Source organism: Apodemus sylvaticus, chromosome 21 (assembly GCF_947179515.1).
Source record: "Apodemus sylvaticus chromosome 21, mApoSyl1.1, whole genome shotgun sequence".
Classification (NCBI taxonomy): Eukaryota; Metazoa; Chordata; class Mammalia; order Rodentia; family Muridae; genus Apodemus; species Apodemus sylvaticus.
In genome coordinates this window covers 39,431,231-39,458,897 of record NC_067492.1, presented here as the reverse complement: position 1 = coordinate 39,458,897, position 27,667 = coordinate 39,431,231, and the positions used below count along the sequence as shown (strand labels likewise).

Here is a 27,667-nt window from a genome sequence, read left to right as displayed (position 1 = left end):
GTGGGAATCAAGCCTGGGTCTTCTGGAAGAACAGCTGGTGCTTTTAACCACTGAGCCACCTCTCCAGCTCTAGTGTTCTTTGTTTGTTTGTTGATTCATTTATTGCAACAGGGTTTCTCTGTGTAGCTCTGACTATCCTGGAACTCAGTCTGTAAACCAGGCTGGGATTAAAGTAGACCTCTGCCTCCTAAATGCTGGGATTAAAGGTTTGTACCACAGTGTCCAGCTTTCTCTCTCCCTCTCCCTTTCCCTCTCCCTTCTCCTCCCTCCCTCCCTCCCTCCCCTTCCTCTCTCATTTTTAAATCAGGTTTCTTTAGCTCCATCTCTTGCAATAATTTTGTTTCAGATTAAACTAGCACATGCTATTAGAGACATTTATGAGCAGTTATAGAATAAATATGGGTGTGTCCATTTTCCTTTTCTTCCTTCCTTCCTTCCTTCCTTCCCTCCTTTCTTCCTTCCTTTCTTTCTTTCTTTCTTTTTTTTTTTTTTGTTTTTTTGTTTTTATCAAAACCAATTCTGACATAAGCCTGGTGATACAGTGCAGCAGGTCAAAGCTCTCACTGCACATGGCTGTCCACCTGAGTTTGAAACAGACTCCCTAAAGTAGTTCTCCACATATGCTCTGTGCTGAACAGCTGTGCACACATCCCAACAAAGGAAGTTCTGAGCTGAATCTTGTACTGTAGACGAGGTTATTCTTTGAGCTACTTTCTGAAAAGTCGCTCTGGTGCTTCACTCACCTGAACACAGCTGAAGAGAGAGCTGTGTGTTTAAAGAGTATTTCTAAGCTTGCCTTTCCTTTCCCCGATGGCAGCCATGTGGACAAAGCCACCTAGCTTATCAGAAGGGCTCACTCTGTACCTCGGCTGGCCTGGAACTCTGGACAGGGTTGGTATCACACTGTCTCCCAAGTGTTAGGATTAAAGGCTTGTAGGCCATCAGGCTTAGTTGCTATTTGAAAAGGAGAAAAAACTAAGGAACGAGGTCTGCCTACAGGTTAGTGCGGCGAAGGGCAGGAGAAGCCACAGCGAGTGTTTCCAAGTGATTGTTTACAACCTTATAAGCAGAAACAAAACACTCACCTTCATCTTTTGTTTTTGGAGAGAACATTTTGACCGAATAACACTCTAGGTTTTCTTTTTAATCCTTTTATAACAAATATTTTGTTTTATTTTATAACAGTCTTTAGCTTTTATCTTTGCAAAGTGAAAATGACAAAAGAGTTAAATTCACTGTACACATTCTATAGCAAAGAGATGTAGGGTGGCTTAACTGTCTTTCAGAACAGGAAATGCTGGTTTAGATGTGCCCATATATGATGCTCTGTTAGCTTTTGTATTCTCATAATTTCTTAACATTACTTTACTTCTTGATGTTCTTTTCCCTCTTAAGCTACAGTGGTACTTAAACATGAAAACGTTAGGTTGGGCAGCCTGTGCAAGGCACTTTTGCCTTGTTTTGTTTTGTGTTTTTTTGAGACAGGATTTCTCTGTATAGCCCTGGCTCCACTGGAACTCACTATGTAGACCAGGATAGCCTTGAACTCAGGGATCCTCCTGTCTCTGTTCCTACCCCTCACCTTCCCTAGTGCTGGGATTATTAAAGGTATGCAGAGCCACATCTGGCTGCAAGGCATATTTTTAAGATAATATTTTTTTAATAAATTTAATACAAGGTTGTTATAAACATTGATTATTTAAAAGACAGATATGTAAAAAATATTGTCACATGTGATACAGAATAGAAATGAAATATAGTCATGATTTTCTCATACTCTAGAGATTGAGTCCAGAAGATTAGAGTTCTAGGCAAGTTTGGACTATTTAGTGACACCTCATCTCAAAAAGGAAAAACGAGGCCAGGCGGTGGTGGTGCATGCCTTTAATCCCAGCACTTGGGAGGCAGAGGCAGAGGCAGAGGCAGGCGGATTTCTGAGTTCGAAGCCAGCCTGGTCAACAGAGTGCTTTGCAGGACAGCCAGGGCTACACAGAGAAACCCTGTCTTGGAAAAAAAAAAAAAAAAAAGGAAAAACGAGGAGTGAGGGGGGAGAGGAAAGAATGAAATAAGAACTTGTGAGGTTGTTAGGAAAGATAAGCACTGTTGACTTTGTTATATAAGTAGCCAGTGAGGTCTGTTGTACAATGTTGCAATTTTAAGAAAGTTAGAATCCAAAGTTGACACTTTGTTACATAAGTATCCAGTGAGATAGATACCCTATGAAGTGCTTACTGGCCTGGAACCCACTCACTATACAAACCTGGATGTACTCCTGCTACAATCTTCCTGGCTCTGCCTTCCAAAGCCTAGGTTAAGCAAACAGCCACACATCACAGCGTCCTGCTAAGAAACGGTATTGTTTGGCAAAGTAATGCTTGACCAAAAAATTAAGTGCTTTATCTAAATACTTGACATACATTTATTAACACATTAGGCTGTCACAATGAACATTGCATTTGGATTTGATCATTTGCTTTAATATACATGGGAGGAAACTGAGGTTTGGAGAAGATAATGAACATCAAGGTACATAATAGTCACTGTTAATTCAACTCCTCCTATTTTGATTCCATTATCACTTGGGGTAAGTATGTTAGTGCTTATATATTATAAAACAATAATATGCTAATTTCCCAGCTTCTTCCATTCAAAACTCAACAGTACTAGTGCTGGGGAGATGACTCAATGAGTAAGAAAACTTGCTGGGCAAGCACGACGACCTGAGATCAGATTCCCAGTACCCACATATCCAGAGGTGCTGTTGTTGCACTAACTCCTGCACTGGGTGGGACAGAGACAGGGGGATTGCTGGGATTTGCTGGCCAGTCAGTCCAGCCAAAAGATGCTGAGCTCCAGGTTCAGTGAGACACTGCCCCGAAGAAATAAAATGGGGGCTAATAGAGGAGGTAGTCCAGTATGCTTTGGCCTCTTCCAGGGTATAGGCACCCCCCATCCTCCATCCCCAATCCCCAGTCCCCCTCTACTGTTGAGAACCTCCAGCTATAGAAAACTATGGATTTCTTCAGGCAATGTTGATAATAGATTATCCATCAGCAGAGAGAGAATAATCCCAGGGGAGGACAAACAAAAAACTTAAAAGATTGTATGTAAGAAAACACCAAATGTCCCAAAGGTAAATCCAATAATTATCTTCATATGCTTGAAGGACTTTAGAGGCCAGAAGGAGACCTGGTGGGCAGAAATGAGATTGTGTGTGTAGTATATGGAAGACGTTTCCAATCAAGCTCTTTTAGTGAAAGTGGGGAAGTGGAACACTAGCCAGAATTGTCCCAAGAGTATTTTTGTAGGTGTGAAGTGGACTAACTTGGTAGTTTATTTCTACTCCTAAAATGCTATCACTGTGTTTTTAGGATGTATTATAGAATATATCGTTTAAACTGTCTGTGTTGCTTCTGTGTAGCAATTATAGTATTCCATATTTTAGTTAAAGTAGGACATTTTAATCTAGTAGATTTGACAGAAATATCAAAACCAAGCATTAATCCTCTAACTGTAGGTAAATTGCTAGACAATTTCTATTTTGCACTTTGGCTTACTCAGACAATCAAGATTTTTGAAAAAGCTATTTTATAATAGTGAAATGTGACTGACTAGGTTTCTCTATTTGAGTAACTAATCTGAAAGTATTATAAGTGGAAGAAATATGATAATGTCATATGATGCAGTAGCATTAACATAGGAAGAGGTATTGAGTGCATATCAGGGAGCATGTGTACAGCTTTCAGTTAAGTGCACCCTGCCTAACTGTGTAGACCATATTTTGCACATTTACCACAGGGAATACTTTATAATTTGTGGGAAAAGAAAACTCGTTAAACAGGTATTGTTTCTCCATTTGAATATGTATTTGTATACCTGCAAAGTTGGATTTTAGCACTAGTCAAGCTCTTTCTAAAGCCACATTTACTAACAGTAAGATGAGTTAGAAAAGCCATGACTTGTTTATTGCTACAATCTTATTTCATAGATAAAAGTCTGTAGTACTTTTCCAGGTGACCAAAATGAGAGCAACGCCCTGTATGGTGAGACATTCTATTTAAAATGTGTTACAGAAAATAGTTATAATTTATTGCCTACAATGTACAAGTATTTATATCGTTTTTTTTAAATATAAGGGACTTAGATAACTACAGATTTTGGTATATTGTGGTTCTGGGAACCATCTTCTGTGGTCTCTACTTTATCTTGTGCCTTCGGCAGCCTCTTGATGCTACTCATCACTGCCGTGTTTCTTCATTCAGGAACTAGGGTTTACTGACCAGAGAGAGTTAAACTGGTCATCAGCCTTGCTGTTTGTGAAGGAGAGAAATAAATAATTCTCCTCTCGATCCTTATCAAGTGGGTTTTTGGTTTTTTCTTTGTTTGTTTGTTTGGTTTTGGTTTTTTGAGACAGAGTTTCTCTGTGTAGCCTTGGCTGACCTGGAACTCATTTTGTAGACTTGAGGCTGGCCTCAAGCTCAGAAATCCACCTGCCTCCGTCTTCCAAATGCTGGAATTAAAGGCATGCGCCATTACCACCCAGCTTAAAATTTTATTTATTTGTTTATGTGCGTGCATGCATATGTATCATCCCTAGGAAGGCAGAGGAATCATATCTCCTGGAGCTGGAGTTAGATATGGGTGCTTGCAAGCTGCATGATGTGGGTCTTGGGAATAAAACTCTAGTCCTCTTCAAGAGCAGTATGCTCTTCAACACTAAGCCATGTCTCTAGTTGGCTATGTGTTAACAGAATGAACAGCTTGTTTAGTACACTTAAAGAGACAGCAGGCTGAGCTATAATAAGAATACAGCCTACTTAATTTTAGAAAAATCTTGAATTGATCAGAATTTAATACTTTAAAATATATATGTGTGTTTACACACACACACACACACACACACATACACACACACACACTAATTTGGACTATAAGAAAGAAAGCTAAGCCAGGTGGTGGTGGCAAACCCCTTTTAGTCCCAGCACTCAGGCGGCCTCAGAGGCAGGGGGATTTCTGTGAGTTTGAGCCCAGCCTGGTCTACAGATTGAGTTCCAGGACAGGCAGAGCTATTACACAGAGTAACCCTGTCTAGAAAAAGACAAGAAGAAACAAAGAAACAAAGAAAGAAGGAAGGAAGGAAAGAAGGAAGGAAGGAAGGAAATTAGCCTAATTATATGAAGTAGTAAAAGAAGTTAAAAAATTTATCTTTCATCAAAATTTACTGTGTGGAGTTGGAACTTCCCAACAAGATCAAATTAACATCATTTTTATGAATATGTAAAATGCATATATTATTTTAATTTAGGTAAGTAGCTCAAAACTGCTTGTAACTTCAGAAGATCGGACATCTCTGGTCTTTGTGGGTACCTGCCATCATGTGTGTATACCTATACAGAGAGAAGCATAGTTAAAGATAACTCACTTTAAAATCCTGAGTAGATTTGGTTATCCTTCTAAGCTCAGTATCCTTTTCTATACAGTGTGACTAGTATTGGCACCAGCCATGTAAAATTATGTTCTATATTGACAAGCTTGCTGCAAAAGAAATCAAGGAAAATAACCACTTACAATAGGTTAATATCTATCAAGAAATGCAACCAGTAAGGTAAACTATTATCTGTGAGGATAACTTCAGGACACACACACACACACACACACACAAAGAAGAAGGACAAGGAGGAGGAGGAGGAAAAGGAGGAAAGAAATTGAACACACTAGATTATGGGAAGACCTCCTGTGCTTCTAGAATTGATATGTAATGGTTTGTATAGACATCAGTGATTAAATGCTCAGAGATGTTTGCTTCAGCAAGCGGTTGAGTCTCTGCATTAGTACTACCAACTGGAGTTAGGAGCTTCTTTGAACTAGGCATGGTGGCACACAGTTTTAATTCCAGCACTCAGGAAGGAGGAACTATGTGAGTTCCAGGACAGTCAGGGCTACACAGAGAGACCCTGTCTCAAAAAATAAAAGGAAGCAGCAGCAGCTTCTCTGTCCAAGGTGGAGAACATGAGGAAACTGTGGATATAAACACAGTGTTTATCCTTAGTTCATCAGGGAAAGCAAGTCAAACTACGTTTCTGTTTCATCTCTCCTATAGGGAGTAGGTAAGAAAGCAAGTGACAGCAAATGCTGAGGAGCATTTGGAGAAAGGGGCCCTTCATTACCATTGGCAAGAGTGTCACCTGGTGTGGCACTGTGGAAATCTCATAAAAGAACAAACCAAAGCTCGTTAGAGCTGTCCTCTGACCGAGCTCAGCTTTTCTTGGGTGTAGACTCACCAGACTGCCACCACAGAGACATTGTGGTCTTACATCACACCTTCATATTTCACTGTGGAACTTGATGCCTGTGGTGGGGTTTACAAAGATGTCCTGTTTAGCAAATTGTTGGCTGCTCCCTTCTCTTCTTAATTGTTACACCATGAGTTGTTACGTCATAAGGGATACTGAATTTGAGTATTTGTTTTCCTTTATCACTTGATAGGATATAAAGCTTTTATGAGGCTCTCTCTCTTTTTTTTTCTTTTTTTTTGATTTGGTTTTTTTTTTTTTTTTTTTTTTTTTTTTCTTCGAGACAGGGTTTCTCTGTATAGCCCTGGCTGTCCTGGAACTCACTCTGTAGACCAGGCTGGCCTTGAACTCAGAAATCTGCCTGCCTCTGCCTCCCAGAGTGCTGGGATTACAGGTGTGCGCCACCACCGCCAGGCTTTTTTTATGAGGCTTTTAACAAGCTGTACTATGTGAATTAATTTTCAGATAGTAAATTAGGCTTGCATGTTGGAGAGATTGCTTAGTACTTAAGAGCACTGGCCACTCTTTTAGAGGATCTGAGTACAATTCCCAGTACCCACATGGCGTCTCACAGCAATCCTGAACTCCAGTCCTACGGTTTCCAACACCCTTTTCTGTCCAGGTATGTACAGACATGTATACAGGCCAAACACCCATATTCATAAAACAAATCAATAAAATTTAAAAACAAAGCCCAAACCAAATAAACAAAGTTCTAAAAAGGAGGATCGGGTATCTGTCCTTTCCATTAAGAGAGAGAGAGAGAGAGAGAGAGAGAGAGAGAGAGAGAGAGAGAGAGACAGAAACAGACAGACAGACAGACAAAGTCAGATTAGGCTTGCATTCTTAAACTCTATCCTACATGCTCAGTCTCCCTCTATCCCTCTTTCTTTCCTTCTCTTAGCTGCTAGTTTTTTGGTTGAGAGTAATTTGTGTCTACAGTCGACGTTAGGTCTGTAATTTGTTTTATTTTGGTTTTGATCTGTGATTTTAATTCATTAATTGTAACTGTTTAGTTTTTCTTTGGTTTTAATAGGCTATCTGGATGATTGTATTAGTAAACAATGCAATTAATTAGAAAATATTTTTTAACCTCTGGCCAGAAGTTAGTTGGAGACTTTCCCCCATATCTTAGAGCAAAGGAGATAAATATGTTTTGCTTTTAATAAATAATATCAACAAAGTAGCTTAAAAATTAATATTGACAGTATTTTTATAATCTATCTTCAGTGGAATGTTTATGTTTGTATTAAATTTGTTTTTGTGAAATACTGTGTATTATAAAAACTAAGTGCCACAGTGAACCATGTTTTCTCCCCCTTCCCACTTCCCACTTCCTGAATCATAAATTCCAACAGAACCAACAAACACTGTCACATTGGTTCCCAAACTCATTCTTTTTGTGTTTTTTGTGATGGGGTCACTCTCTGTGGTCCACCTGTCTCTTGGAACTCATTATGCAGACCAGGCTGGCCTCAGAACTCCGAGGCTCTGCCTCCCGAGTTGCGATTAAGGGCATGTGCCACCACCCAGCCTAAGAAAACAAATCCTCATCACCATCTTAGGATTTATTTTTAATTATGTGTATGTGAATGAATGTGGATGCCCATGGAGACCAGAGATGTTGGGTCTCCTGGAAATAGAGTTACAGGTGGTCAAGCCGTCTGATGCACACAATGGACATGGGACTCAGGTCCTCTAGGAAGAACAGAACTTGCTCTTAACAACTGAAGCATCTCTCCAACTCCCTCAAACTTTTTAACAAGAGTTTATCTATGTAAGAATTATGTCTATATCCCCTACACGTCAGAAACAGGCATCAGATCCCATTACAGATGGTTGTGAGCCATTATATGGTTGCTGGGACTTGAACTCAGACCTCTAGAAGAGCAGCCAATGTTCTTAACTGCTGAGCCATCTTCAGCACCCCCGCCAAACTCCTTTTGAAGGTCTTTTCAGTTGAAGGATAAGCTGCTGATGAATCCCCCGTTGCCAGTTATCCTAGTTTGCATTATCCTTTCTACCTAACCGGCAAAAATACAATTTATTTCACAACTTTAAAGAATGTTTTGCCTGTTTAAAACAAAAACAAAAACAAAGCAACAAAATAATTTAAAGTAGACAAAGGGTAGGATTTTTCTGTATTCTGGATCAAAGGTTTCTCCAACTTCTGGCTTATCAAGTCCTTGGGAGCGACTTTCCTCCTCCTCTTGTCCATTTGGGTTTTTGTGAGTGAGCACTAATTGTCATGATGTTCAGAGGGGGAGACACCCAGTCCCTCAGCATCCCGTGAGTGAGTACTTCAGCACCTCACGGTGTCCTGGGACAAACTAGCAACGTCCTCTTGGCAAGACTCTCATTGCTTGGATGCCTTTTTTTCTTATGGTCTTCATCCTGAGAACCTTTCTCTCCCTGCCTTTGCTCCTTAAGAAGACAGTCTGAGCCCTCACTTGTTCATGCTGACTTAGTTCACACAAATATGTCCTTATTTGCTGTTTTGCTCTTTCTATTATCTTGTGCATGCTACAAATTCTACTTCTCTGGTAAGAATATTGGCGTGAGGGTATCCGTGCATACACGCGCATGTTTGTGTGGTGAGCATCCAGGCTCAGGTTTCTTTTTCTTTTGTGCTTCTCTTTGTGTAGCTGTCCAGGAACTCACTCTGTAGACCAGAATGGCCTTGAACTCACAGAGATTCACCTGCCTCTGCCTCCTGAGTGATGGGATTAAAGGTGTGTGTCACCACTGCCCAGCTCTTTTCTATTTTGCTTGAAGATTTATCATCATCATCATTACTATATTCATATGGGTGTTTTGCCTTGATGTATGTCTATGCACTGATGTATGCCTGGTATCTGCTGATATTGGATCCCTTCAAGCTGGAGTTACAGGTGGTTTTGAGCTACCATCTGGATGCTGGGAATCAGACTTGGGTCCTCTTGAAGAGTATGCAGTGGGCTGCTGAGCCATCTTTCTAGCCCCTGGGTAATACAATCAATTTTAGTTTGCAGTAAATAAATAAAACTAATAAAAGCTGCTAACTAGGTAAAATTAATCCTGTTCTGAATGTGTCTACCTCTTAAAGTACCCTTTGAAAGTCAAATTTTATTGAGACAATTTATATATAATAAAATGTATCCATTTTAGTATAATTTATTAAGATCTGAGAATTATGTGCTCCTTATTACAATTAAGCTTTATTATATATATGAGTACACTGTAGCTGTACAGATGGTTGTGAGCCTCCATGTGGTTGCTGGGATTTGAACTCAGGACCTTCAGAAGAGCAGTCAGTGCTCTTAACCGCTGAGCCATCTCTCCAGCCCTATTACAATTAAGCTAATAAAACATTTCATGTCCTAAGAAGTTTCTTAGATGAGCAATTATCTTCCCATCCCATTCCCAGACAATCACAATGTGTTCCTGTTGTTATAGATTAGTAATGCCTGTTTATGATGTTATAAATGAAATTATATTGTCTATACTCTTGTTTCTGTGTTTTTTCATTCAACATAGTTTGTTTTAGAGTTGTTCATATCATTTCATGTATCACTTTTACCATTAAACCATAAACATTATTATCGTGATGTATATGTGTGCCTGTGTGAGTTTATATGTCCCATGTGTATGCAGGTGCCTGTGGAGACTGACAGAGGGCACTGGACCCCCTGCCATTTTAGTTAGAGTACGTGAACCCTCTGGTCTGTGTGATAGCAACTGAACCCTGGTCCTGTGCAAGAGCTGGGCATGCTCTTGACCCCACTGAGTCATTTTTAGAAAGAATTTATGTGTAGTAAGAGTGACTTTTTGTTTTTGTGTTAATGTGTATTCTAAAACCTTTCATATAGTAGGCTGACTCTCTGTATGTCAGGTATATTCCCGAGGCAGCTTTTTTCTCTCTTCTTTCTTCCTACCTTCTTTCCTAACTTTCTTTCTTAAGCTATGTAGATTCAGATGTTCCAGAATTCACTACATACCAGATTGACATCAAATTTAAAGTAATCCTTTTGCTTTTGCTTCTTGCTTGATTTCTGGGCTACAGACAGGTATCATTGCACACAGTTCAAAGTAAGGTCTTTTACACACACACACACACACACACACACACACACACGAGAGAGAGAGAGAGAGAGAGAGAGAGAGCTGGGCACTGATAACAGACTTGAACCGGAGTGATGGCTCACTGACTAAAGTGCATGCTCTCTGCTCTGCAAGTGTGAGGTTGGCGTCTAGCCTGGAATTGTGCTCTCAACGGCGGAAGCAGGCTCCCCAGAGCAAGCTGGCCAGCAGGAGTGTCTGCCTAAGTGAGCACTGCGATGGACTGAGAGGTCCTGCCTCAGTAAATAAAGTAGGAGAAATCAGCCTCCGACTTCCACACATGCATCTAAGCCACATGAGTACATGTGAAAAATGGGAGAACACAGGCTGTGCTGTGATTAGTATCGTACATTCCGGAATGTGTGTGAGAATTTCAGACACTCCCCCTCCTTCAAACGAGACACCTGTCTCCCCACCCTCCACCCCCTCCGTTTAAATTTAAGGCTCTAGCACAGTTACATCCCTAGCCCTTAGGGGGGTTGTTTGCTGTTTGTTTTGTTTTTGAGATTAGTCTGTTGCTCTTTAGGTTTGCCTCCAATCTGGAATCCTCCTGCCTCCACTCCCTGATCACTGAGCTTTAATACTTCCATCGCCTGACCCTGACATCCCTTCAGTCTCCTTAATTTTAACCATCGTAATTGTAATTTGTAGTTTCCTTATGCATCCTGATGTTGTTACATCATTGACCTAAATGCCTGTCATGCTTACTGAAAGGTCATTGTCGAAGTCTTTCCTGTCAGATATAGAAGTCAGTGTCTCTAGTATGCCCAAGACCTGAACAGCTCTATGTGTCTGCACAAATGTGTGTTGGAGCTGATGATGGAAGGCAGGAATGGAGCGAAGCACTGAGCAGGATCTTAGAGGAAGGTGGCTAGTTAGCAGTGTTGTGTGATGAAGAAATAACAGCCGTGTGTGGTTCTGTACACCTGTGACCTCAGCACTGGAGACTGAAGCAGAATTGTGGTTTCACAGCCAACCTGGGCTACATAGTGAGACATGGTTGCCCCTCTCTAAAAAGGTTCATTCATATATTACTCAACTAAAAGCAGAAGGGTAAGGAAATGGTAGATTTAGGATGTTTCCAGATTTTAATAATAGAAGTTCCTGGGCCTGGAGAGATGGTTTGAAAGCACTGAATATTGTTCTTCCAGAGGAACCAGGTTCAATTCCCAGCACCCATGTACCAGCTCACAACTGTCTATAACTCATGAATGTGGTGCACAGACATTTGCAGGCAAAACACCAGTATACATAAAATATTTTTTTTAATAGAAAGCCTCTATAAACATTTGTGTGCAGCTTTTAAAAAACTTTAATCACTCAAATAGCTGTTTATTGGCAGCCACTGCAAGATTGTTGGACACATAAAATCCTATTGTATGGACTGTTATAATTAAGGAGCTTGAAGTTGTATTAATGTCTCACAATGTGAATGCCTTTTCTTTTGTTTTTGTGAAATGCTTGCTCAAATATTTTTTCCATTTAAAGTTGGTTTTCACACCATTACTGATTTGTTTCCTACCATGAGGTATTGACTCTAGGACTGTGAGTAAGTATGTGGCACTTAGCTAGACATGCCAGTCTCTAGACTCCTCTATATAAGAAACATTAACCACAGGAATTAAGTCTAGTATTTACTAATTGCTTAGTTGTTAATGTTTCAAGAGCTATTAGTTGAATTATCTCATTTAAATTCATAACATATCTAAGAGTTTATATGAAACTATTAAACATTAGGTGAAATTCAAAAGATTTGAATATGGCCTTAGGCTATAAATAACTACAATGTACTATGGTAAGTATAGCAGTAAAGTTACATATAATAAAAAAAAAATCTCACAGTAAGCTTTGTTTACTTGGTGTGGACTGGGTCTCATACCTACTAGATCATACTCTGTAATGGCACTAAAGTGAATTTTTGAATAGGCACTTATTAGACTAGATTAGAGAAAGGGCACTGTTTTAGTCATTTGTGGTTGCAATAGCAAAATACTAGAGGACACGTAACTTAGAAGGAAGGGTTATTTGGCTCACTGTTCTAGAAGCAGAGAGAGTCGAGAGCATGGTGCCACATGATGAGACACAGCAACTTTCCCCAAGAGAGCTTGCCTCTAACGTGGCTGCTCCCCTGATACTCATGAGTTAACGAGTGGGTATCTACAAAGGCAGGTTCAGTCGCTTTCCTGATACATTAACATGCGATTTGACGGGTTACCTCCTCACCACCACTTGAAACAGGGTTTCACTCTGTAGCCCTGGTTGTCCTGGAACTGACTGTGTAGAACAGGCTGGCCTTAAATTCAGAGATCTAGTTGCCTCTGCCTCCCAAGTGCTAGGATTAAAGACATGCATCAACAAGCTGGGTTATGTATTAATTTTATACATGAACTTTAGAAAATAAGTCTTTATAAGAATTCTAAGCAAATAGAATAGTAAATGAAAAGTTTTTAGTAGAATATATCTAAATATCTGAGAGTACTTCAGTGTTTGCTTGCATACAGAGTAAAGTAGATATCTGGGATTTGGTTTTGGAGAGATGATTGTTATTCAGACATGAAGACCAGAAGTTAGATACAGATTTGAACATGGTTTTGTGGTTTTTCTCTTTCATATTTTGATTGTTACATTTTCTTTCTCGGCTGGGGATGTAGGTCAGTGGAAAGAGGTCATGTCTCAGATGCCCTGTGTTTGATCCCCTGCATCATGGAAACTCGGCATAGTTATGGATGTCCAAGCCACTCAGTGTGGAGGCACAAAGGGCAAGTCTAAGGGCCTCTCAGCTACACAGCAAATCCATGGCCAGCCTTGGCTACATGAGACCTTGTTTTCTCTCTTGTGTACATACACACACATACACATACACACACACACACACACTCACACACTCACACACACACATTTTCCTCTTGCATCTCCTGTTTTTGTTGTGTACTGAAACAGGGTCTCTCTATATAGCCTTGACCATCCTAGAACTCACTATGTAGACCAGGTCAGCCTAGAACGCACAGAGATATGCCTGCCTCTGTCTCCCAAGTACTGGAATTAAATGCATCAGCACATCTGGCTGTAATATATTTCTTATAATGTTGTGTGGTACCAGATTGTGCTTAACATAATGGTTTAAAACAACACATGTATTATCTCATTCTTTACTTGGGGCATGCGCCTTGTCTTTTTTCCTCCCTTCCTCTTTTTATTTTGAGATATTTTAAAAAGTTTTTTGCTAGACCGTATGCATGTGCGTGTGCATGCATTCGCATGTGTTGTGTGGACAGGTGCATCACATGCCATGGCATGGATTACAAGTCAAAGGACAACTGTGTGAGCTGGCTCTCTCCTCCCACCACGTGGATTCTGGGGATTGGACCCCAGTTCAAGTCTGGCAACAAGTTCCTCTTTACTCACTGGGCTATTTTTACCAGTTCTTGAGATAATTTTTTAAAAAGATAATTTAGATAATTGTAGATTTATATGCAATTTTAAGAAAAATGCAGAGAAATTCAGTGTACATTTTTACTCATTTTCTACAATGGTAGTGTTTTGGTTTTTCTTTTGTTTTGTTTGTTTAAGACATGGCTTTATGTGGCCCAGGATGGTTTTGAACTCTTTCTAATCATCTTGTCTCTACCTCCAGAATGATGATATTATAGGCTTGCATCATCATGCCTGGCTGATGGTAGCATCAGAAAAGTACAATATAATAAAGCAGAGTCGGCTAATAGAAACAGCCTGTTAATCTTATAGGCTTCCTCAGTTTGACACGCCATCTACATGCTGGGACCAAACTTAGGCCTGATGCATTTTTAGGCAAGCTCTCTACCACGGGAGCTGTGTTTGTGGCCTATCCCATGCTCTTTTATAAAGCTTTAACATTTGTAAATAAATGAATAAATTCATTGACTTATCTACTATTTGTAATCACTCATTACTACCAGCATCCTTAAGAACATGAAATCTACACCCCTCTCTCCTCCTATTTCTAATCCTTAGCAGCCACTAATCTGTTCATTAATCTATTATAGTCTTGCCACTTCAGGAATGTCATACAAGTTGGGCAGAGGTGGCACTCATCTTTGATCCCAGCACTCAGGAGGCAGAAGCAAGGAAGGTCTTTGTGAGTAGAGGCCAGCCTGGTCTACAGAGTGAGTTTCAGGATAGCCAGGGCTATACAGAGAACCCTGTCTCGAAAAGACAAGAAGATAAGATGGAGGAGGAAGAGGAAAATGCACAAATGAAGTTATATAGTATGTATTTTTATAGCCCACATCCTTCCATCTAAATCACATAGCTTTGATGGCCAACTTTTTTTTTTTTTTTGTGGCCAACTCTGCCTAAAAGTCCAAGATGTCTAGCCCTGATCTGAAGAGAGGCAATCCTTTTAAGTAAGACATGAATTGCTCCTAGAAGTCAAGGATGGAGCCAAATTGATTGTATTGAGACATTTTACTGTAACCATGCTGTTCCGGGAGCCCTGGTCTTCCTCCTCTACCTCCCAGTTGCTTAGATTGTAGCCCAACATGGCCAACAAGGCCAAATTTCTTACACAAATTGTATAACTCACAACATTTAAGGGTTAAAAAAGTATAGCCTTTGACAAGTTGATTTATCTCACCCACTCGCTCTTTTACCACATACCTTGCATTCAGTGTGCATGTGTTGCTTCAGGTGCATAGGACATAGTTCTCCAAAGAGTTCTCTTCTCTGATGGAAAATGTAAGCTTTTCCCCTTTGATTCTGTAGTTATCTTCTAGCCATCTAGCCAAATTTTCAAACTACTAGAGAACAAAATAACCTCCGTTGAGTTGCACAGCAGCCTTCCCACATCTCCTTGTTTGTGTTAAGATTGTAGTGATGGAACACCATGTCCAAGAGCAGCTTGGGAAGGAAAAGATTTATTTGGTTTCCGCTTCCACTTCTACTTCACTGTTAGTCATCAAAAAAAGTCAGGACTGGAACTCAAACGGGTCAGGAGCCTGGAGACAGGAGCTGTGCAGAGCCCGTGGAGGGGTGCTGCTTACTAGCTTGCTTCTCATAGCCTGTATATCCTGCTTGCTTATAGAACCCAGGACCCCTAGCCCAGGGATGGCACCACCCACAATGGGCTGGGCCCTCTATCCCATCAATCATTCATTAAGAAAGTGCCTTACAGCTATGGTTCTCAACTTCCTAATGCTGCAACCTTTTAATACAATTAATTCCTTGTGTTGTGGTGACCCCCATCCAGAAAATTATTTCATTGCTATTTCATAACTGTAATTTCGCTATTATGAATCATAATGTAATTATCTGATATGCAGAATATCTACTATGTGACCCCCAAGGGGGTTATAACCCACAGGATTAGAACTGCTGCTCCACAGGCTTGCACCCAACCCAATCTTATGGATACATTTTCTCAATTGAGGCTCCCTCCTCTCAGACGACTATAGCTTGTGTCAAGTTGACATAAAACTAGCCAGTGCACCACGAAATGAAATGCATGCAGTCAGTAACCTTGTAGAATAAGTTTTCAAAATTTTTTGGACGAGGATCAATGTTTACTTCTGAACATATTCAGTAAATATTCCTGAACATATATGAAAGGTCGTGAAAGAGCTGGCAGGATTCCATCAGGGACTGGAGTGATGGTTGTTAGGTTAGAGCCCTTGATGAGCAAATATGAGAGCTGGCTTCTGACGCTCAGCACTCACATGGTCTCTTTGTAGCTTGGTGTGACTATTCTTACCTGTAACCCCAACAGGTATTCTTCATTGCATACATTTAAAAAATGATAGAAACAGTATATGAAATATATATGGTAAGATATATAGGGTGAGATATATATTGTTTTATAATATGCATGGCTTTCTTGTCAATAAAAAATTACAGGATTCTGGTATTGCATTAGCTGTGTATACTGTTCTTTCTCAACCCATCTCTCCTCCTCCTCCTTCCTTTGCTTCTACCCACTTTCCTTCCTTCCTCTTTTCCATCCTTACAAGTCCTTTGCCTTAGTCTCCTGAGGCACTCAGACTTTTATTTTTAAGGATAGGCCTTACTACATAGCAGATGGCAGGGCTGGGACTTATGTAGACCAAGCTAATTGCAACCTGTCTTTCCTGCCTATGCCTCCATGTGCTGAGATTATAGGTATGTACCAGCATTCTTGGTTCCTATCATTCTGTAGTCCTTTACTGATTCTTTGATTCCCTCTGCATAAAGTCTAGATATATTTATCATAACTCACATCACTTGATTTAATATTGTTTATTATTTGTCCACATGTGTCTAATTTTCTTGCTGTGATAAACTACTTGTTATTTTAGGATATAACTTAAAGTTTCATTATGCTGTCATTTCACAAGTACACAGAAGTCAAGTATCACGCCTTAGCAGCCCCCTCCCACTAGTATCATCTTATAGTTCCATCCAGTCAGACGTTACATTTTCTCAGTTGCTTAAAATATATACTCATTCGATTTGCTCATATCAGTAGACAGTGTCCACACACTCATTTCATTTGGTGGATAACTTTTTAAAGTTTCTCTTATTTCTTTTATGTTTTATCCCTCATGTATTACTCTTCCAGTTGGGTCTGCATCCCCTCCTTCATTTTCTCTCTTACAATTGCTTTGTGAAAGAAACAGACATCTTGAATAGGTTTTTTTCCAAATCCCGGAATGTACTGATTCCTTTGGATTTTACTGATATATCTATCATGTTCTTTCCCCTTGATTTTTCTTTCCTAAAGTTGGACAAAATACTATTGTCTTTCACAAACACAACTTTTAGGACTAGTTGCTTGAGCTTCCACATTGATAATTAAAATATAGACACTACTTTAAAAAGCATTACCATATCACTGAAAACTCAAAGTTCTAATCCTAAAAAGAAAAAAACAAATATTATTGATAGCTACTAGGGAAACCTTGATATTCTGACCCCAAGATGAAAATTTAGCATTTGAACTTACAAATATGACATTTCACAGATATGAAGAGAGGGAAGTGAAGAGATCACTCCAGATAAAAACTCTGAAAATAATTCAACACAAAGTGCAGGGAAATATTTGACGTAAGTGTAATTTTTTCCTTGTTTAAAAGCAAGTCTTAGCTGGGTGTAGGAGTGTGGCACACACCTGTAATTCCAGCTCTGAAAGGTAAGGCCAGCCTTAACTAAAAATGAAAATGAGGACATCAGGTTACTATCAATAACTAAAATACCTTTACATTTTGGTATCAAGTTATTATGGAATATTTGCTTTATATATTTACCTTTTGTGACTGGAGAAATTAATTCATTTGTTCTTTCTTTTACAACTTCACACTGGGATTGAACCAGTGCATAAAGTACACTAAGCAAGTACTGTGCCCCCTCCCCCACCTACAGGAAACAACTGCAGTAGTGTTCAGGAAGCGGAAACTGCAGTGTGTTCAGGAAGCGGAAACTGCAGTGTGTTCAGGAAGCGGAAACTGCAGTATGTTCAGGAAGCTTCCCTTATTCATGGAGCGAAGGGTGCAGAGCTGATTCTCCAGATCTCCAAATACTTGAAATAATGACATTTCCTACATGATCCCAGTGTAGCCAATGGGAAGTTAGTGCAACAAAGGCTGTGGAGGCTAGGGGAACAAACTATAATTAAGGGGGGTCTGATAGGATTTGAGATAGACCAAGAAGTAGGCAAAATGGTAACATTGTGTTTGTATTTTTATATAAATTGGAAAATTATTTTCACCTCATAGGAATGTAATTAAAAGTCCTGAATTCCAGTAGCAGAAGAACTGCTTGATCACACACTATCCTACTGATAAGATTAACTGTTAAGCAGTTATAATGTTTCAGTGAGGTAGTGGAACCTGCTGAGAAGCTTGTCAGAAAAGCTTGTCAGAAAAGCTTGGGAATTATCCTTTGATTTGTGACAAGAGCACTAAGGGGAATAAGGGAAGGAAAGACAACTGTCTCTCTGTGTGTGTGAGCACGTGCATGCATGTGGTATATATATGTGTGTGTGCATGTCTGTATGTGTGTGTATACACAAAGTTCAAATATCGCCTTGCTCATGCTGGTTAGGGTTTGAGCCATGTGCCTGGCACCAACCCAGACTATTCTTTGTTTAAGGTTCTAGCTCCAGTTCCCAGATCTTAGTGCTCACCATTTGAAACTCAGCATGGAAAGAGTTACATCCACATCCACTTTCTCTACTGGGTGTCCCAGCTCCTTTACCTTCTCTGATGCCAGAACTTTGTCCAGAAACCAGCTTTTGACTCTTCTCGCAACTCAACTATATTGTGTCCTTACTTAATTGATCTCTGCATCTTTGAAAGACATTAGAAAGAGTTAAAAAAAATTCATCCTAGCTTTATTATTACCAATCTGATATTTTGAGAAAACTGTTCACTTTTATTGTGTTTAAGTTGATCCCTATAAATGACTATGATTGTATTATATCCCATGTAGCATAGCTAAAAATTATGGTCTCTTTAAAGAAGATGCCTTTATGTGTCCCTATTCAGTAGCAATGAGATCTTTAATTTTATTTTATTTTGTGTGTATGAGTATATTGCCTTCATGTATGTGTGTGTACTGTGTACATTCCTAGTGCCTAGAAGCCAGAAGAGGACATCAGAGCTCTTGGAACTGAAAGTACAGGCTCCTGTGAACTGCTGGAGACTAAATCAGGGTCGTTTGGAGGAGGAGCCAGTGAGTGCTAGTGCTCTGAAAGGCTGAGCCATCTCTCTCTAGTTCCTCTCAGTGGGACCCTTAAACAAGTCACTTCTTTCATATAAGTGTCCTTTTCTATAACTTAATAATTAACAGCAATAGAGAACCTAAACCGATCAGTCTTAAATGTCAACTGGGTCAATGCATGTGAAATATTCAGAACTGGGAGAATAGTACTTGATGCCAAAAAAGAAGTGTTTTGGCTTAAAGCAATATTTTTTGTGGTCATTAGCTCGTCTGCCTTTCTTATGTCCCTCTGTCCTTCTGTAACAACAGCAATGTCTGTCCTCTTCAGTTCGTCACTTTCCATCTCTTTGTTAATGTTATTATCTGTTTTTCCTTTAGGATTAAATGAGTCAGCTCACACAAGTACTCAGAACAGTGCCGGGCACTAATTGCTAAGTGAGGCCAGGGCTCTTCTGCCTTGACTCTGTCCACGCACTGTCCAGACTGGTCCTTCAAGGACTGTTGGGAGAGTCGCCTTTCTCTTGTAACCTTTAGTTTTTCCCAAAAGGAACAATGATAAAGCTCTGTTTTCACACCAATATCAGATGACGTTTAAGGAACAGCTGTAAAGGGGGCATTAATAAAAAGATAAAGCCTGGCAGGGGGGCACACGCCTTTGATCCCAACCCTTGGGAAACAGAAGCAGGAAGATCTCTGAGTTTGAGGCCAGCAGCCTGGAAAACAGCTCATTCCAAGGCAGCCCGAGCTACAAACAGCAACAAAAAGATAAACTTGGATTTTGAAGTAGTGAAGTTTTAACTATTTAAAGATATTGCTTACTAAAATAGTCTCTCTCTCTTCTCTCTCTCTCTCTCTCTCTCTCTCTCTCTCTCTCTCTCTCTCTCACACACACACACACACACACACACACACACGTTTATCAGTGATCAGACTCAAGAGTCAGGTGTGCGGCATAAGCCTCCAATGTCAGGCACTCTTCTAAAGGCAGGTGGTTTTCCGTGGGTTCCAGGACAGCAGAAACTGACCCTGTCTCAAATAGACAAACAAACAAAAACAAAACAAATTCAAGTCAATTTACTTATTTTTAACAAGACGTTATATTTAAATTTTATCTGTCATAGGCTTAAAACAGAATATGAAGGGTAAAGGCCGAAGAGATTGAGATGTTTTGCTGAAAAATCAATGTGTTCATGCAGATAATATAAAGAGTTTCATTTCTCAATTTAAAAAATAACAGTTGTTTGGGTGCTGCTGCCTTTAGATGCTGAGGAAATTCTGAACTATCACTTGTTAAGTTGTTTGCATGACCTGCTCTTTAACCCTTTGTTTATTGGCAGCTACTTTTTGTAGTTTAAATGTTTTATAATTTTGTGAAGAAAAATATTTTTCTCTGCTAAAAACTGCATTGGATTAAAAAAAATGCTCAGTCACATAAAGCCATTTGTCCACTGTTTTAGTTCCCAGATGATTTAAAACCAAAAACCAAAAAAACAAAAAAAAAAAAACCCAACATACTTTCATGGGTATTTTTAAAGCCTTACTGTAGGGAGTGGCAGATTGAGAGTTAACGCCTTTCGGAGGGAAGAACAGTCCACTGGGGGTTAAACTGCAGAGTCTAATGGAATAATAACTGGTAGCACCATCTGCTGGCCTACTTCCGCAGAAGGAGTCAGTATTTTTAACGACATCTCTAATATTCATGCTGATGCGTTTTGATGCTTTGTGCATTCATTTCTTTCTGTGCTTTGTTGGAATCTGGCTATCTGCTTACAGCTATTGAGGAAACAGCTTGTAGAAGAGCTTGCAGCCTTTATCATAGCTAAAGAGGATGAACAGCAGACGGAAACTTGCCAAGGCAGGAATGTGTTGATAAATCAAAATGTGTATTTGTGGACGGCTGTGCATCTCTTGGTTGCAGCTTGCTAAATAGGCCATTTAGGAGTCTTCTTTCAATGCTTTTTCCCTGAGCACTGCCCGGGGTGGTGGAAACGCAGGGGGCAAGCCTTTGTCTGACGCCAAAAATGTCTGCAGTGAAGAGGCCAAGAGGAAGGGTAAGTGAAGCTGAATGAGTGGGAGGAGGAGGGGTTCTTCGGGCTAAAAGGCTAATGGGATTGAATAACCCTCCTCGTTACTGGCTGCTGCCGCTGCTGCTGCTGCAGGAGTCGCACTGCATCGCCATCTTGAGCTTGCTGCTGTTTTGTCAGCCGGGGCTATTTGTTGTTGTCTGTAGGCCTTAAGGTGGCATTTTAGAGACTGTGTCTAAGCCTTCCTCCCGTCCCCAGTGCTGTGACACTGCTCTGACACCTTGATGAGGCAGGTATAGAAAAGACACCCAGTAGAACACACTGGAATCGGCATGAAAATGTGCTTGGAAATGCCTGGGTGTTTTCTCTGCTGTAGTCACAGGCATGTTTACGGGTAAGAACCTAACAAAACTGTGCTCTAAGCCTGTATGGATGAATGTGTGTTTGGAGAGGAAATCCTTTTAGAATGCTCTTGGTCTGTTTCCTGTGAGATTGCTAAAATATTAATAATTGTAATGTAAAACTGTAAAGCTTATTTCTTTTTAAAATAGCTTGAGTAAAATTATAATAAAGACAAAAATCCACATTTAACTCTTTCCTGGGAAAAATGAAACTTTCCTTGATTTTTAGATAAGAGAATGCCTGTTTACTAACTAGCTAGCTATGCTGTGCATTGAATAGTTTTGTGTTCTCTTCCTTGTCTTAAAACAGGGTTCTTCTTTTTCTAAGGAGAAGTGATTCTAAGTTAGTGTAGCTATCTTTTAATTTGTTAATTTCGAGTTTTGGAGGAAAGATGAAAGAAAAGACTTTCATCCTAAATGTGAATAATAGTTACAGGACAAAATTTGAAATAACTATTTCTATGGTAAAATCTGAAACTTAAGAATGCGTTAGGAATATCAACCAATCTGTCTCTCCAAACCTTTATTTGCAAGTGAGTAGCTGAGCTCTGCTCTGTCCTGACTTCCAGGTGAGCAGAACCTCACTTTACCATTGACTGTGGCATTTCCATGTTGGCTATGTCATTTTACTGCTGTTTAATTTAAAAATTTCAGACATTGTGTCAGTTTTTAAAAATAAACTTTGGTATATTCTATTTATAAATTTTCTTTTCTCCAGCCTCCATCTTCCAAGAAGAGCGATGGTTCTGGGACATATACTAAGCTGCAGAACACCCAGGTGAGGGTCATGTCTGAGAAGAAACCAAGAAAAAAGGTGGAATCAGAAAGCAAGCAAGAAAAGGCTAATCGTATAATATCAGAGGCCATAGCAAGGGCAAAGGAGCGAGGGGAGCGCAATATTCCACGGGTAATGAGCCCCGAGAACTTTCCGAGTGCTTCAGTCGAAGGGAAAGAAGAAAAGAGAGGTCGGAGGATGAAATCTAAGCCAAAAGACAGAGACAACAAAAAACCAAAAACGTGTTCTAAGTTGAAAGAGAAGACAAAGATTGGGTAAGTTGATTATTAAATGTAATGTTTTCCAGTTCCTGCTGAGGTCCAGCCTTTCTCTGCTGTTGATTTCAGTGTGGACACCATTAGGAGACTGTTAACGTTGCTGTCTGCCCTGTGCATCCTATTTCCATTTTCAGTGAATTGTGTACATTCTAGGGTCTCCCAAATACTATTTCTCTGTTAACATAGTGTTTTGTGTGTTTGTATTAATAAAACAAACTATGCAAGGGAGAGGACTAACAATCCACACTTTTGTGACAATTCCATAGTCACTTTCTATAAAGACATATTTGAAATTTCTCCACTATTTCTTTACTTCCGAGTAGCATTGTAACTCACATGGCATCTAACAGTTTAAAACATGAGAGAGTATTTTCTCAGGAAACTCAGCCGCTCAGACCTCTGGACTGTTGGTAGGGATAGGCATTTACTGATTTACTCGATGGACTGAAGAGGCCAGGTAGTAGTGCTTCAGGAGAATCCTACTTGTCTGTTGAATCTTAGTATTATATTTTTTGTAGAGTTAGGGATCTGTCTTAAATTTTACATGCTGGATAAGCACCCTCAGTACCAGAGCCGATTCTGTGCATTGTAATGTGACTGTTTGCACATTTTCAAAATATAAATATATGCAGGCTTTGTAAGTAAAGCTGAGTGTGCTATAAGGCCACCCTGGCTTACAGTCGTTCTCACAGGAACAGTCAGCTCTTGAAGCTTTCTGTAGATTTTCATAAAGTGCATTATGTAAGCTAAGGTAAGATTTTCGTTGTTCACGTACACAGAGAACAGAGTGAGAAGCCCTCTGACAGGGGACTTTCGTTTGCTTACATTATTGCTGTATAGTTACCAGCATATTGAACTCTTTATTTTCATTCCAATGTAGTCAAAACAAATGCAATCTGTTCTTGTATACCGTATCAATAAATAATTAGTAGTAGTAGTGCACTATTTGCAGACAACATGGAATTCAAAGTTCAGTTTCTACCCCTTTGTTTTTGTTTTAAAGTATTGTCCGTATGTCAGCAGTCTTCACAGCCAGAGCAAACTGTACTGATATTTTTGTTTTAGATGTATTTATTTATCTTCTGTGAATGCCCAAGAATATGCCTGTCTAGTCAGGTCTGAACCTCCATGCAGACTCGGGGGCAGAGCCCAGGGCCTCTGTAAGAGAAGTTAAGTCCTCTGAACTGCAGAGCCATCACTCTGACCCTGATTCATTCATTTTTTAAAGTTTTTGTTTATTTGGTTTTGAGAAAAGTTCCCATTTTTCCAAAATTATATCTATTTTTAACTTATGAAGCCTACATTTCACATTACTAGAAGTTAAAATTATTAAGATTTTCTAATTTTGACTTGTTCAGTGATATGGGTAGAGAAACGTAGCATTTAGAAGGACAATACTTTGAAAACGGTGACATTAAAATTGGTAGAGAAGCTTCAAAAGCTATAATCACTGTTATTTGCTTTAAGTCTGAGGACAAAAGAGACCCAAGCACCTAGAGACAAGTAATACCAGACCTAAATCTGATTGTTGAGAAAAATTGTAAATTTTTACAGAAAGTAAAGATGGAAATAACTAAGTCAAAGAGAAACATGGATTTTTAAAAATGTGAATTAAAATTGTTAGAAATCGTAGTGTTGCCGCAGCTGTCTGGAAGGAAACTGAGTGGTTTCTTGTTGATGTTGTTAATGTCCATTTTCACTTTTATTTATTTATTTATTTATTTATTTATTTATTTATTTATTTATTTGGTTGGTTGGTTGGTTGGTTGGTTTTTCAAGACAGGGTTTCTCTGTATAGCCCTGGCTGTCCTGGAACTCACTCTGTAGGCCTCGAACTCAGAAATCTGCCTGCCCTCTTCCTCCTGAGTGCTGGGATTACAGGCGTGCACCACCACCGCCCAGCTTATTTTATTTTTTGATACTGTCCTGGAACCCATTATGTAGAGCAGGCTGGCCTCAAACTTAGTGTAATTTTCTGCCTCTGCCTCTGCCTCCTCAGTTCTAGGACAAGTGCCACCTTGCCTGGCTTCAACTCATTTTACGAGAGTTGTATGGTTTTTTTTTTTCAAGTAAGTTAGATTATTTCAAATAAAATATAATACTATATCACTAATTGTTTAGTACTGATTTTTCTGTCTCTTTCCTCTTGCCCCTCAAGTATGCCAGTCTGTAGTAAGCAGAAAAAATAAATTTTGAGGCAATTGTACTAAAAGGATTGGTTTTTCCTTTGATTTTGGTTTTTGTGTTTTGCTTTATGTTCTGTCTTGGTTATAAATACATGTCAAGATATTAAGTAGTTGCTGCAAGGAAAAAAAACGTGAGAATGTATGGGCCTTGCTGGATGTAACCCAAGACACTATAATATGTGAGTGTGTGTGAGTGTGTGTGTGAGTGTGTGTGAGTGAATGTGTGTGTGAATTCATGCATGTGTGTGAGTGCGTATGTGTGAATGTGTGTGTGTGAATGTGTGTGTGTGAGTGTGTGTGTGTGAATGCGTGTGTGTGAGTGCATGTGTGTGTGTGTGTGTCTGTGTGTCTGTGTCTGTCTGTGTGTACGTGACTTATGGACATCAGTTCTCTCCTCTCCCTGTACGGGTCCTAGAGTTCACACTCAGTCATTACTGCTCTGCGACCAGCAGCTTTACACACTGAACCATCCCACCACTATGGACTAGAATATATTAATGGGGAATGCAGAGTTCCTCTGTTAGCCAATGAAAAGATTTCGTTATTATGTCTTCTAATAAGGCAATGTGCTCTATTGTTTAGAACTTGCTGCCTTCTCTATACCATTATGTACTGCAGGGCTAGAGGTCAAGCCCATCCTTTGCATGCTAGGCAGGCACTCTCCCGCTAACCTGCATCCCAGACCCTAGTTTTGTTGGTATTGTTGGCTTTTTTTTTTTGAGGGGTAGCTTTTCATTTTCTTGAGACAAGGTCTCACTGTGAAGCCCTGGTTGACCTGGAATCCACAGAAATCAGCCTCCCTCTGCATCTCAAGGGCTGGTGTTGGAGGGTTGCTGCACTGTGCCCAGCTCCCAGCCCTTGAGGAGTCATTTAAGTAAAGATCATCTTGTGCTATTTTAAGCGCATTTTATTTTATTTTATTTTATTTTATTTTATTTATTTATTTATTTATTTATTTATTTATTTATTTGGATTTGGCTTTTTTGAGACAGGGTTTCTCTGTATAGCCCTGGCTGTCCTGGAACTCACTCTGTGGACCAGGCTGGCCTCAAACTCAGAAATCTGCCTGCCTCTGCCTCCCAGAGTGCTGGGATTACAGGCGTGCGCCACCACCGCCCGGCGAAGAGCATTTTATGATGAGTGAATATTTCTTTTTTTTTTTAATATGGTTTCCTATGAATTTTAGACTTGTTCTATTAGTACCAGATTATTAGCACCAGTAGTTTTAAAGCAGTACAAGCTTCATCTTAATCCCTTTCCCACTCTCACAGTGTTAAGTATACATTTAAAAAGCGTACTTGGAGGCTGGAGAGATGGCCGACTCAGTGGCTAAGCTTGGGCACTGCTAAGATGAAGCGCTCTTTCCGGCAGCCATGTCGGGAGGTTCACAGCTCTTGTGACTCAGCTCCCAAGGACCTAACACCTTCTTCTGGCCTCTGTACACACAGCACTCATATGTGCATAGACACACACATATAATTTTAAAATAAAATAAATCTCATAAAATTAAAAAGTATATTTGTAAACCATAATTTATTGATGATGTCCACTCATAATTGATATTTATTTAATGCATATAATGTGACTTGATATAAACCAGGAATATTACTCTGAAGAAAAATCATTGCATTAGTGTGTTTGAAACTTTTTCTTTTATAACTTGACGTGCTCTTTCTCTGTACGTGTAGTGTATATATTTGCATAGGTGTGTGAGAGCGCACGTGTCTACACATGCTGTGCACATGGAGGCCAGAGGTCGTTGTCCGGTGTCCTCCTGAGCCACTCTCTGCCTTGTGTTTTGAGGCAAAGTTCTCATTGCACCTGGAGCTCACTGACTCAGCCAGCCTGGTGGCAGGGAGTGTCAGGGCCTCGCCCATGTCCGCAGGTGAATGCCCCAACACAATGCCTGCTTTTACAAGGATACTAGGCAACAAATCCAAGTCCTCATGCTGTGTGGCAAGCTCTTTAGCAACTGAACTGTCTTCCAAGTCTGAGCCCCTAGAGTGATTTTATTAGCTTGTATGTGTGTATGGTATGTATCTGTGTGCTATGTACGTTTGCATGTTGCAGTCACACATATGCAGGACATGTAGAGGCATGGTTGATGTCATGTGACTCTCCACTTTAAAGCAATTTTCTCACTGAATTCAAAATTTGGCAGTTCTGCCTGTCTAGCTAGCCAGATTGCCCCAGAGATGCCCTGTTCTCTGTAGAGCTTAGAATTTCCGGCAAGCCACTGCTCAGCCTGCTTTTTAATGTGTAGTGACTGGAAGGTCCTTATTACTGTATGGCACACATCCACTGAACTGTCTCCCAAGACCCTCCATGTGTGGCTGTGAAGGTTTACCGCAGCACACGAGTGCAGGTGCCCTCAGGGTTGAGAGGGCATCAGACCCTCTAGAACTGGTGTTCCAAGCAGTCTGGAGCCATCTGGTGAGGATCTGGGGAACCGAATCTATGTCTTCCGCAAGAGCAGTTTTCTCTCAACTGTTGAGCTGTCTCTCTAACCCCTAGATTGATACTTTAAAAATATAAGCAGTAGAATGTTCTTTTCAGAGCACTTCATATTATCTCATTTAAGTTTTGTAAGTTCTTTGATTTTTGGAACCAATTTCATTTAGTTACAAGCCGTATAACCCTGTACAGATTCTTACCTGCTATCTTTGGAAGAGGGAATAATCGTATCGTATGTCTCATTGTATCATTTTGAGGAGGAAATGTGTTATTTAAAACAAACAAGACAATATTTAGAATATATGCAGTGGTCAACAGATGCAAGTTATTATCGTCTTCTGAAATTCTAAACAGCATGGAGCTATTGAGGAAAGCTGGGACTACACATCTTCCTCATCCACTACCTGGGTTCTCTCTCTCTCTCTCTCAAGGCTTTACCATACGGTCAGTGTAAAACCAAACAGAAAACATTAGGAAGAAACAACGGTGAC

At 39.9% G+C, this 27,667-nt stretch overlaps 1 protein-coding gene across 14 annotated transcripts in view; it reads left to right on the top strand.

The window, feature by feature from the left end:
• The window catches only part of Chd9 (chromodomain helicase DNA binding protein 9), a 218,723-nt gene that overhangs the window by 98,755 nt on the left and 92,301 nt on the right, over positions 1 to 27,667 (top strand). For 11 of the 14 annotated variants that reach the window (XM_052166952.1, XM_052166957.1, XM_052166960.1 and 8 more), the window contains one exon: positions 22,202 to 22,533. In XM_052166952.1, coding sequence (XP_052022912.1) covers positions 22,202 to 22,533 — 332 coding nt within the window. Of the gene's footprint in view, positions 1 to 20,759; positions 21,110 to 21,229; positions 21,477 to 22,201; positions 22,534 to 27,667 lie in introns of those variants that run through there. The other 3 variants (XM_052166962.1, XM_052166961.1, XM_052166963.1) reach the window with 3 other exon arrangements.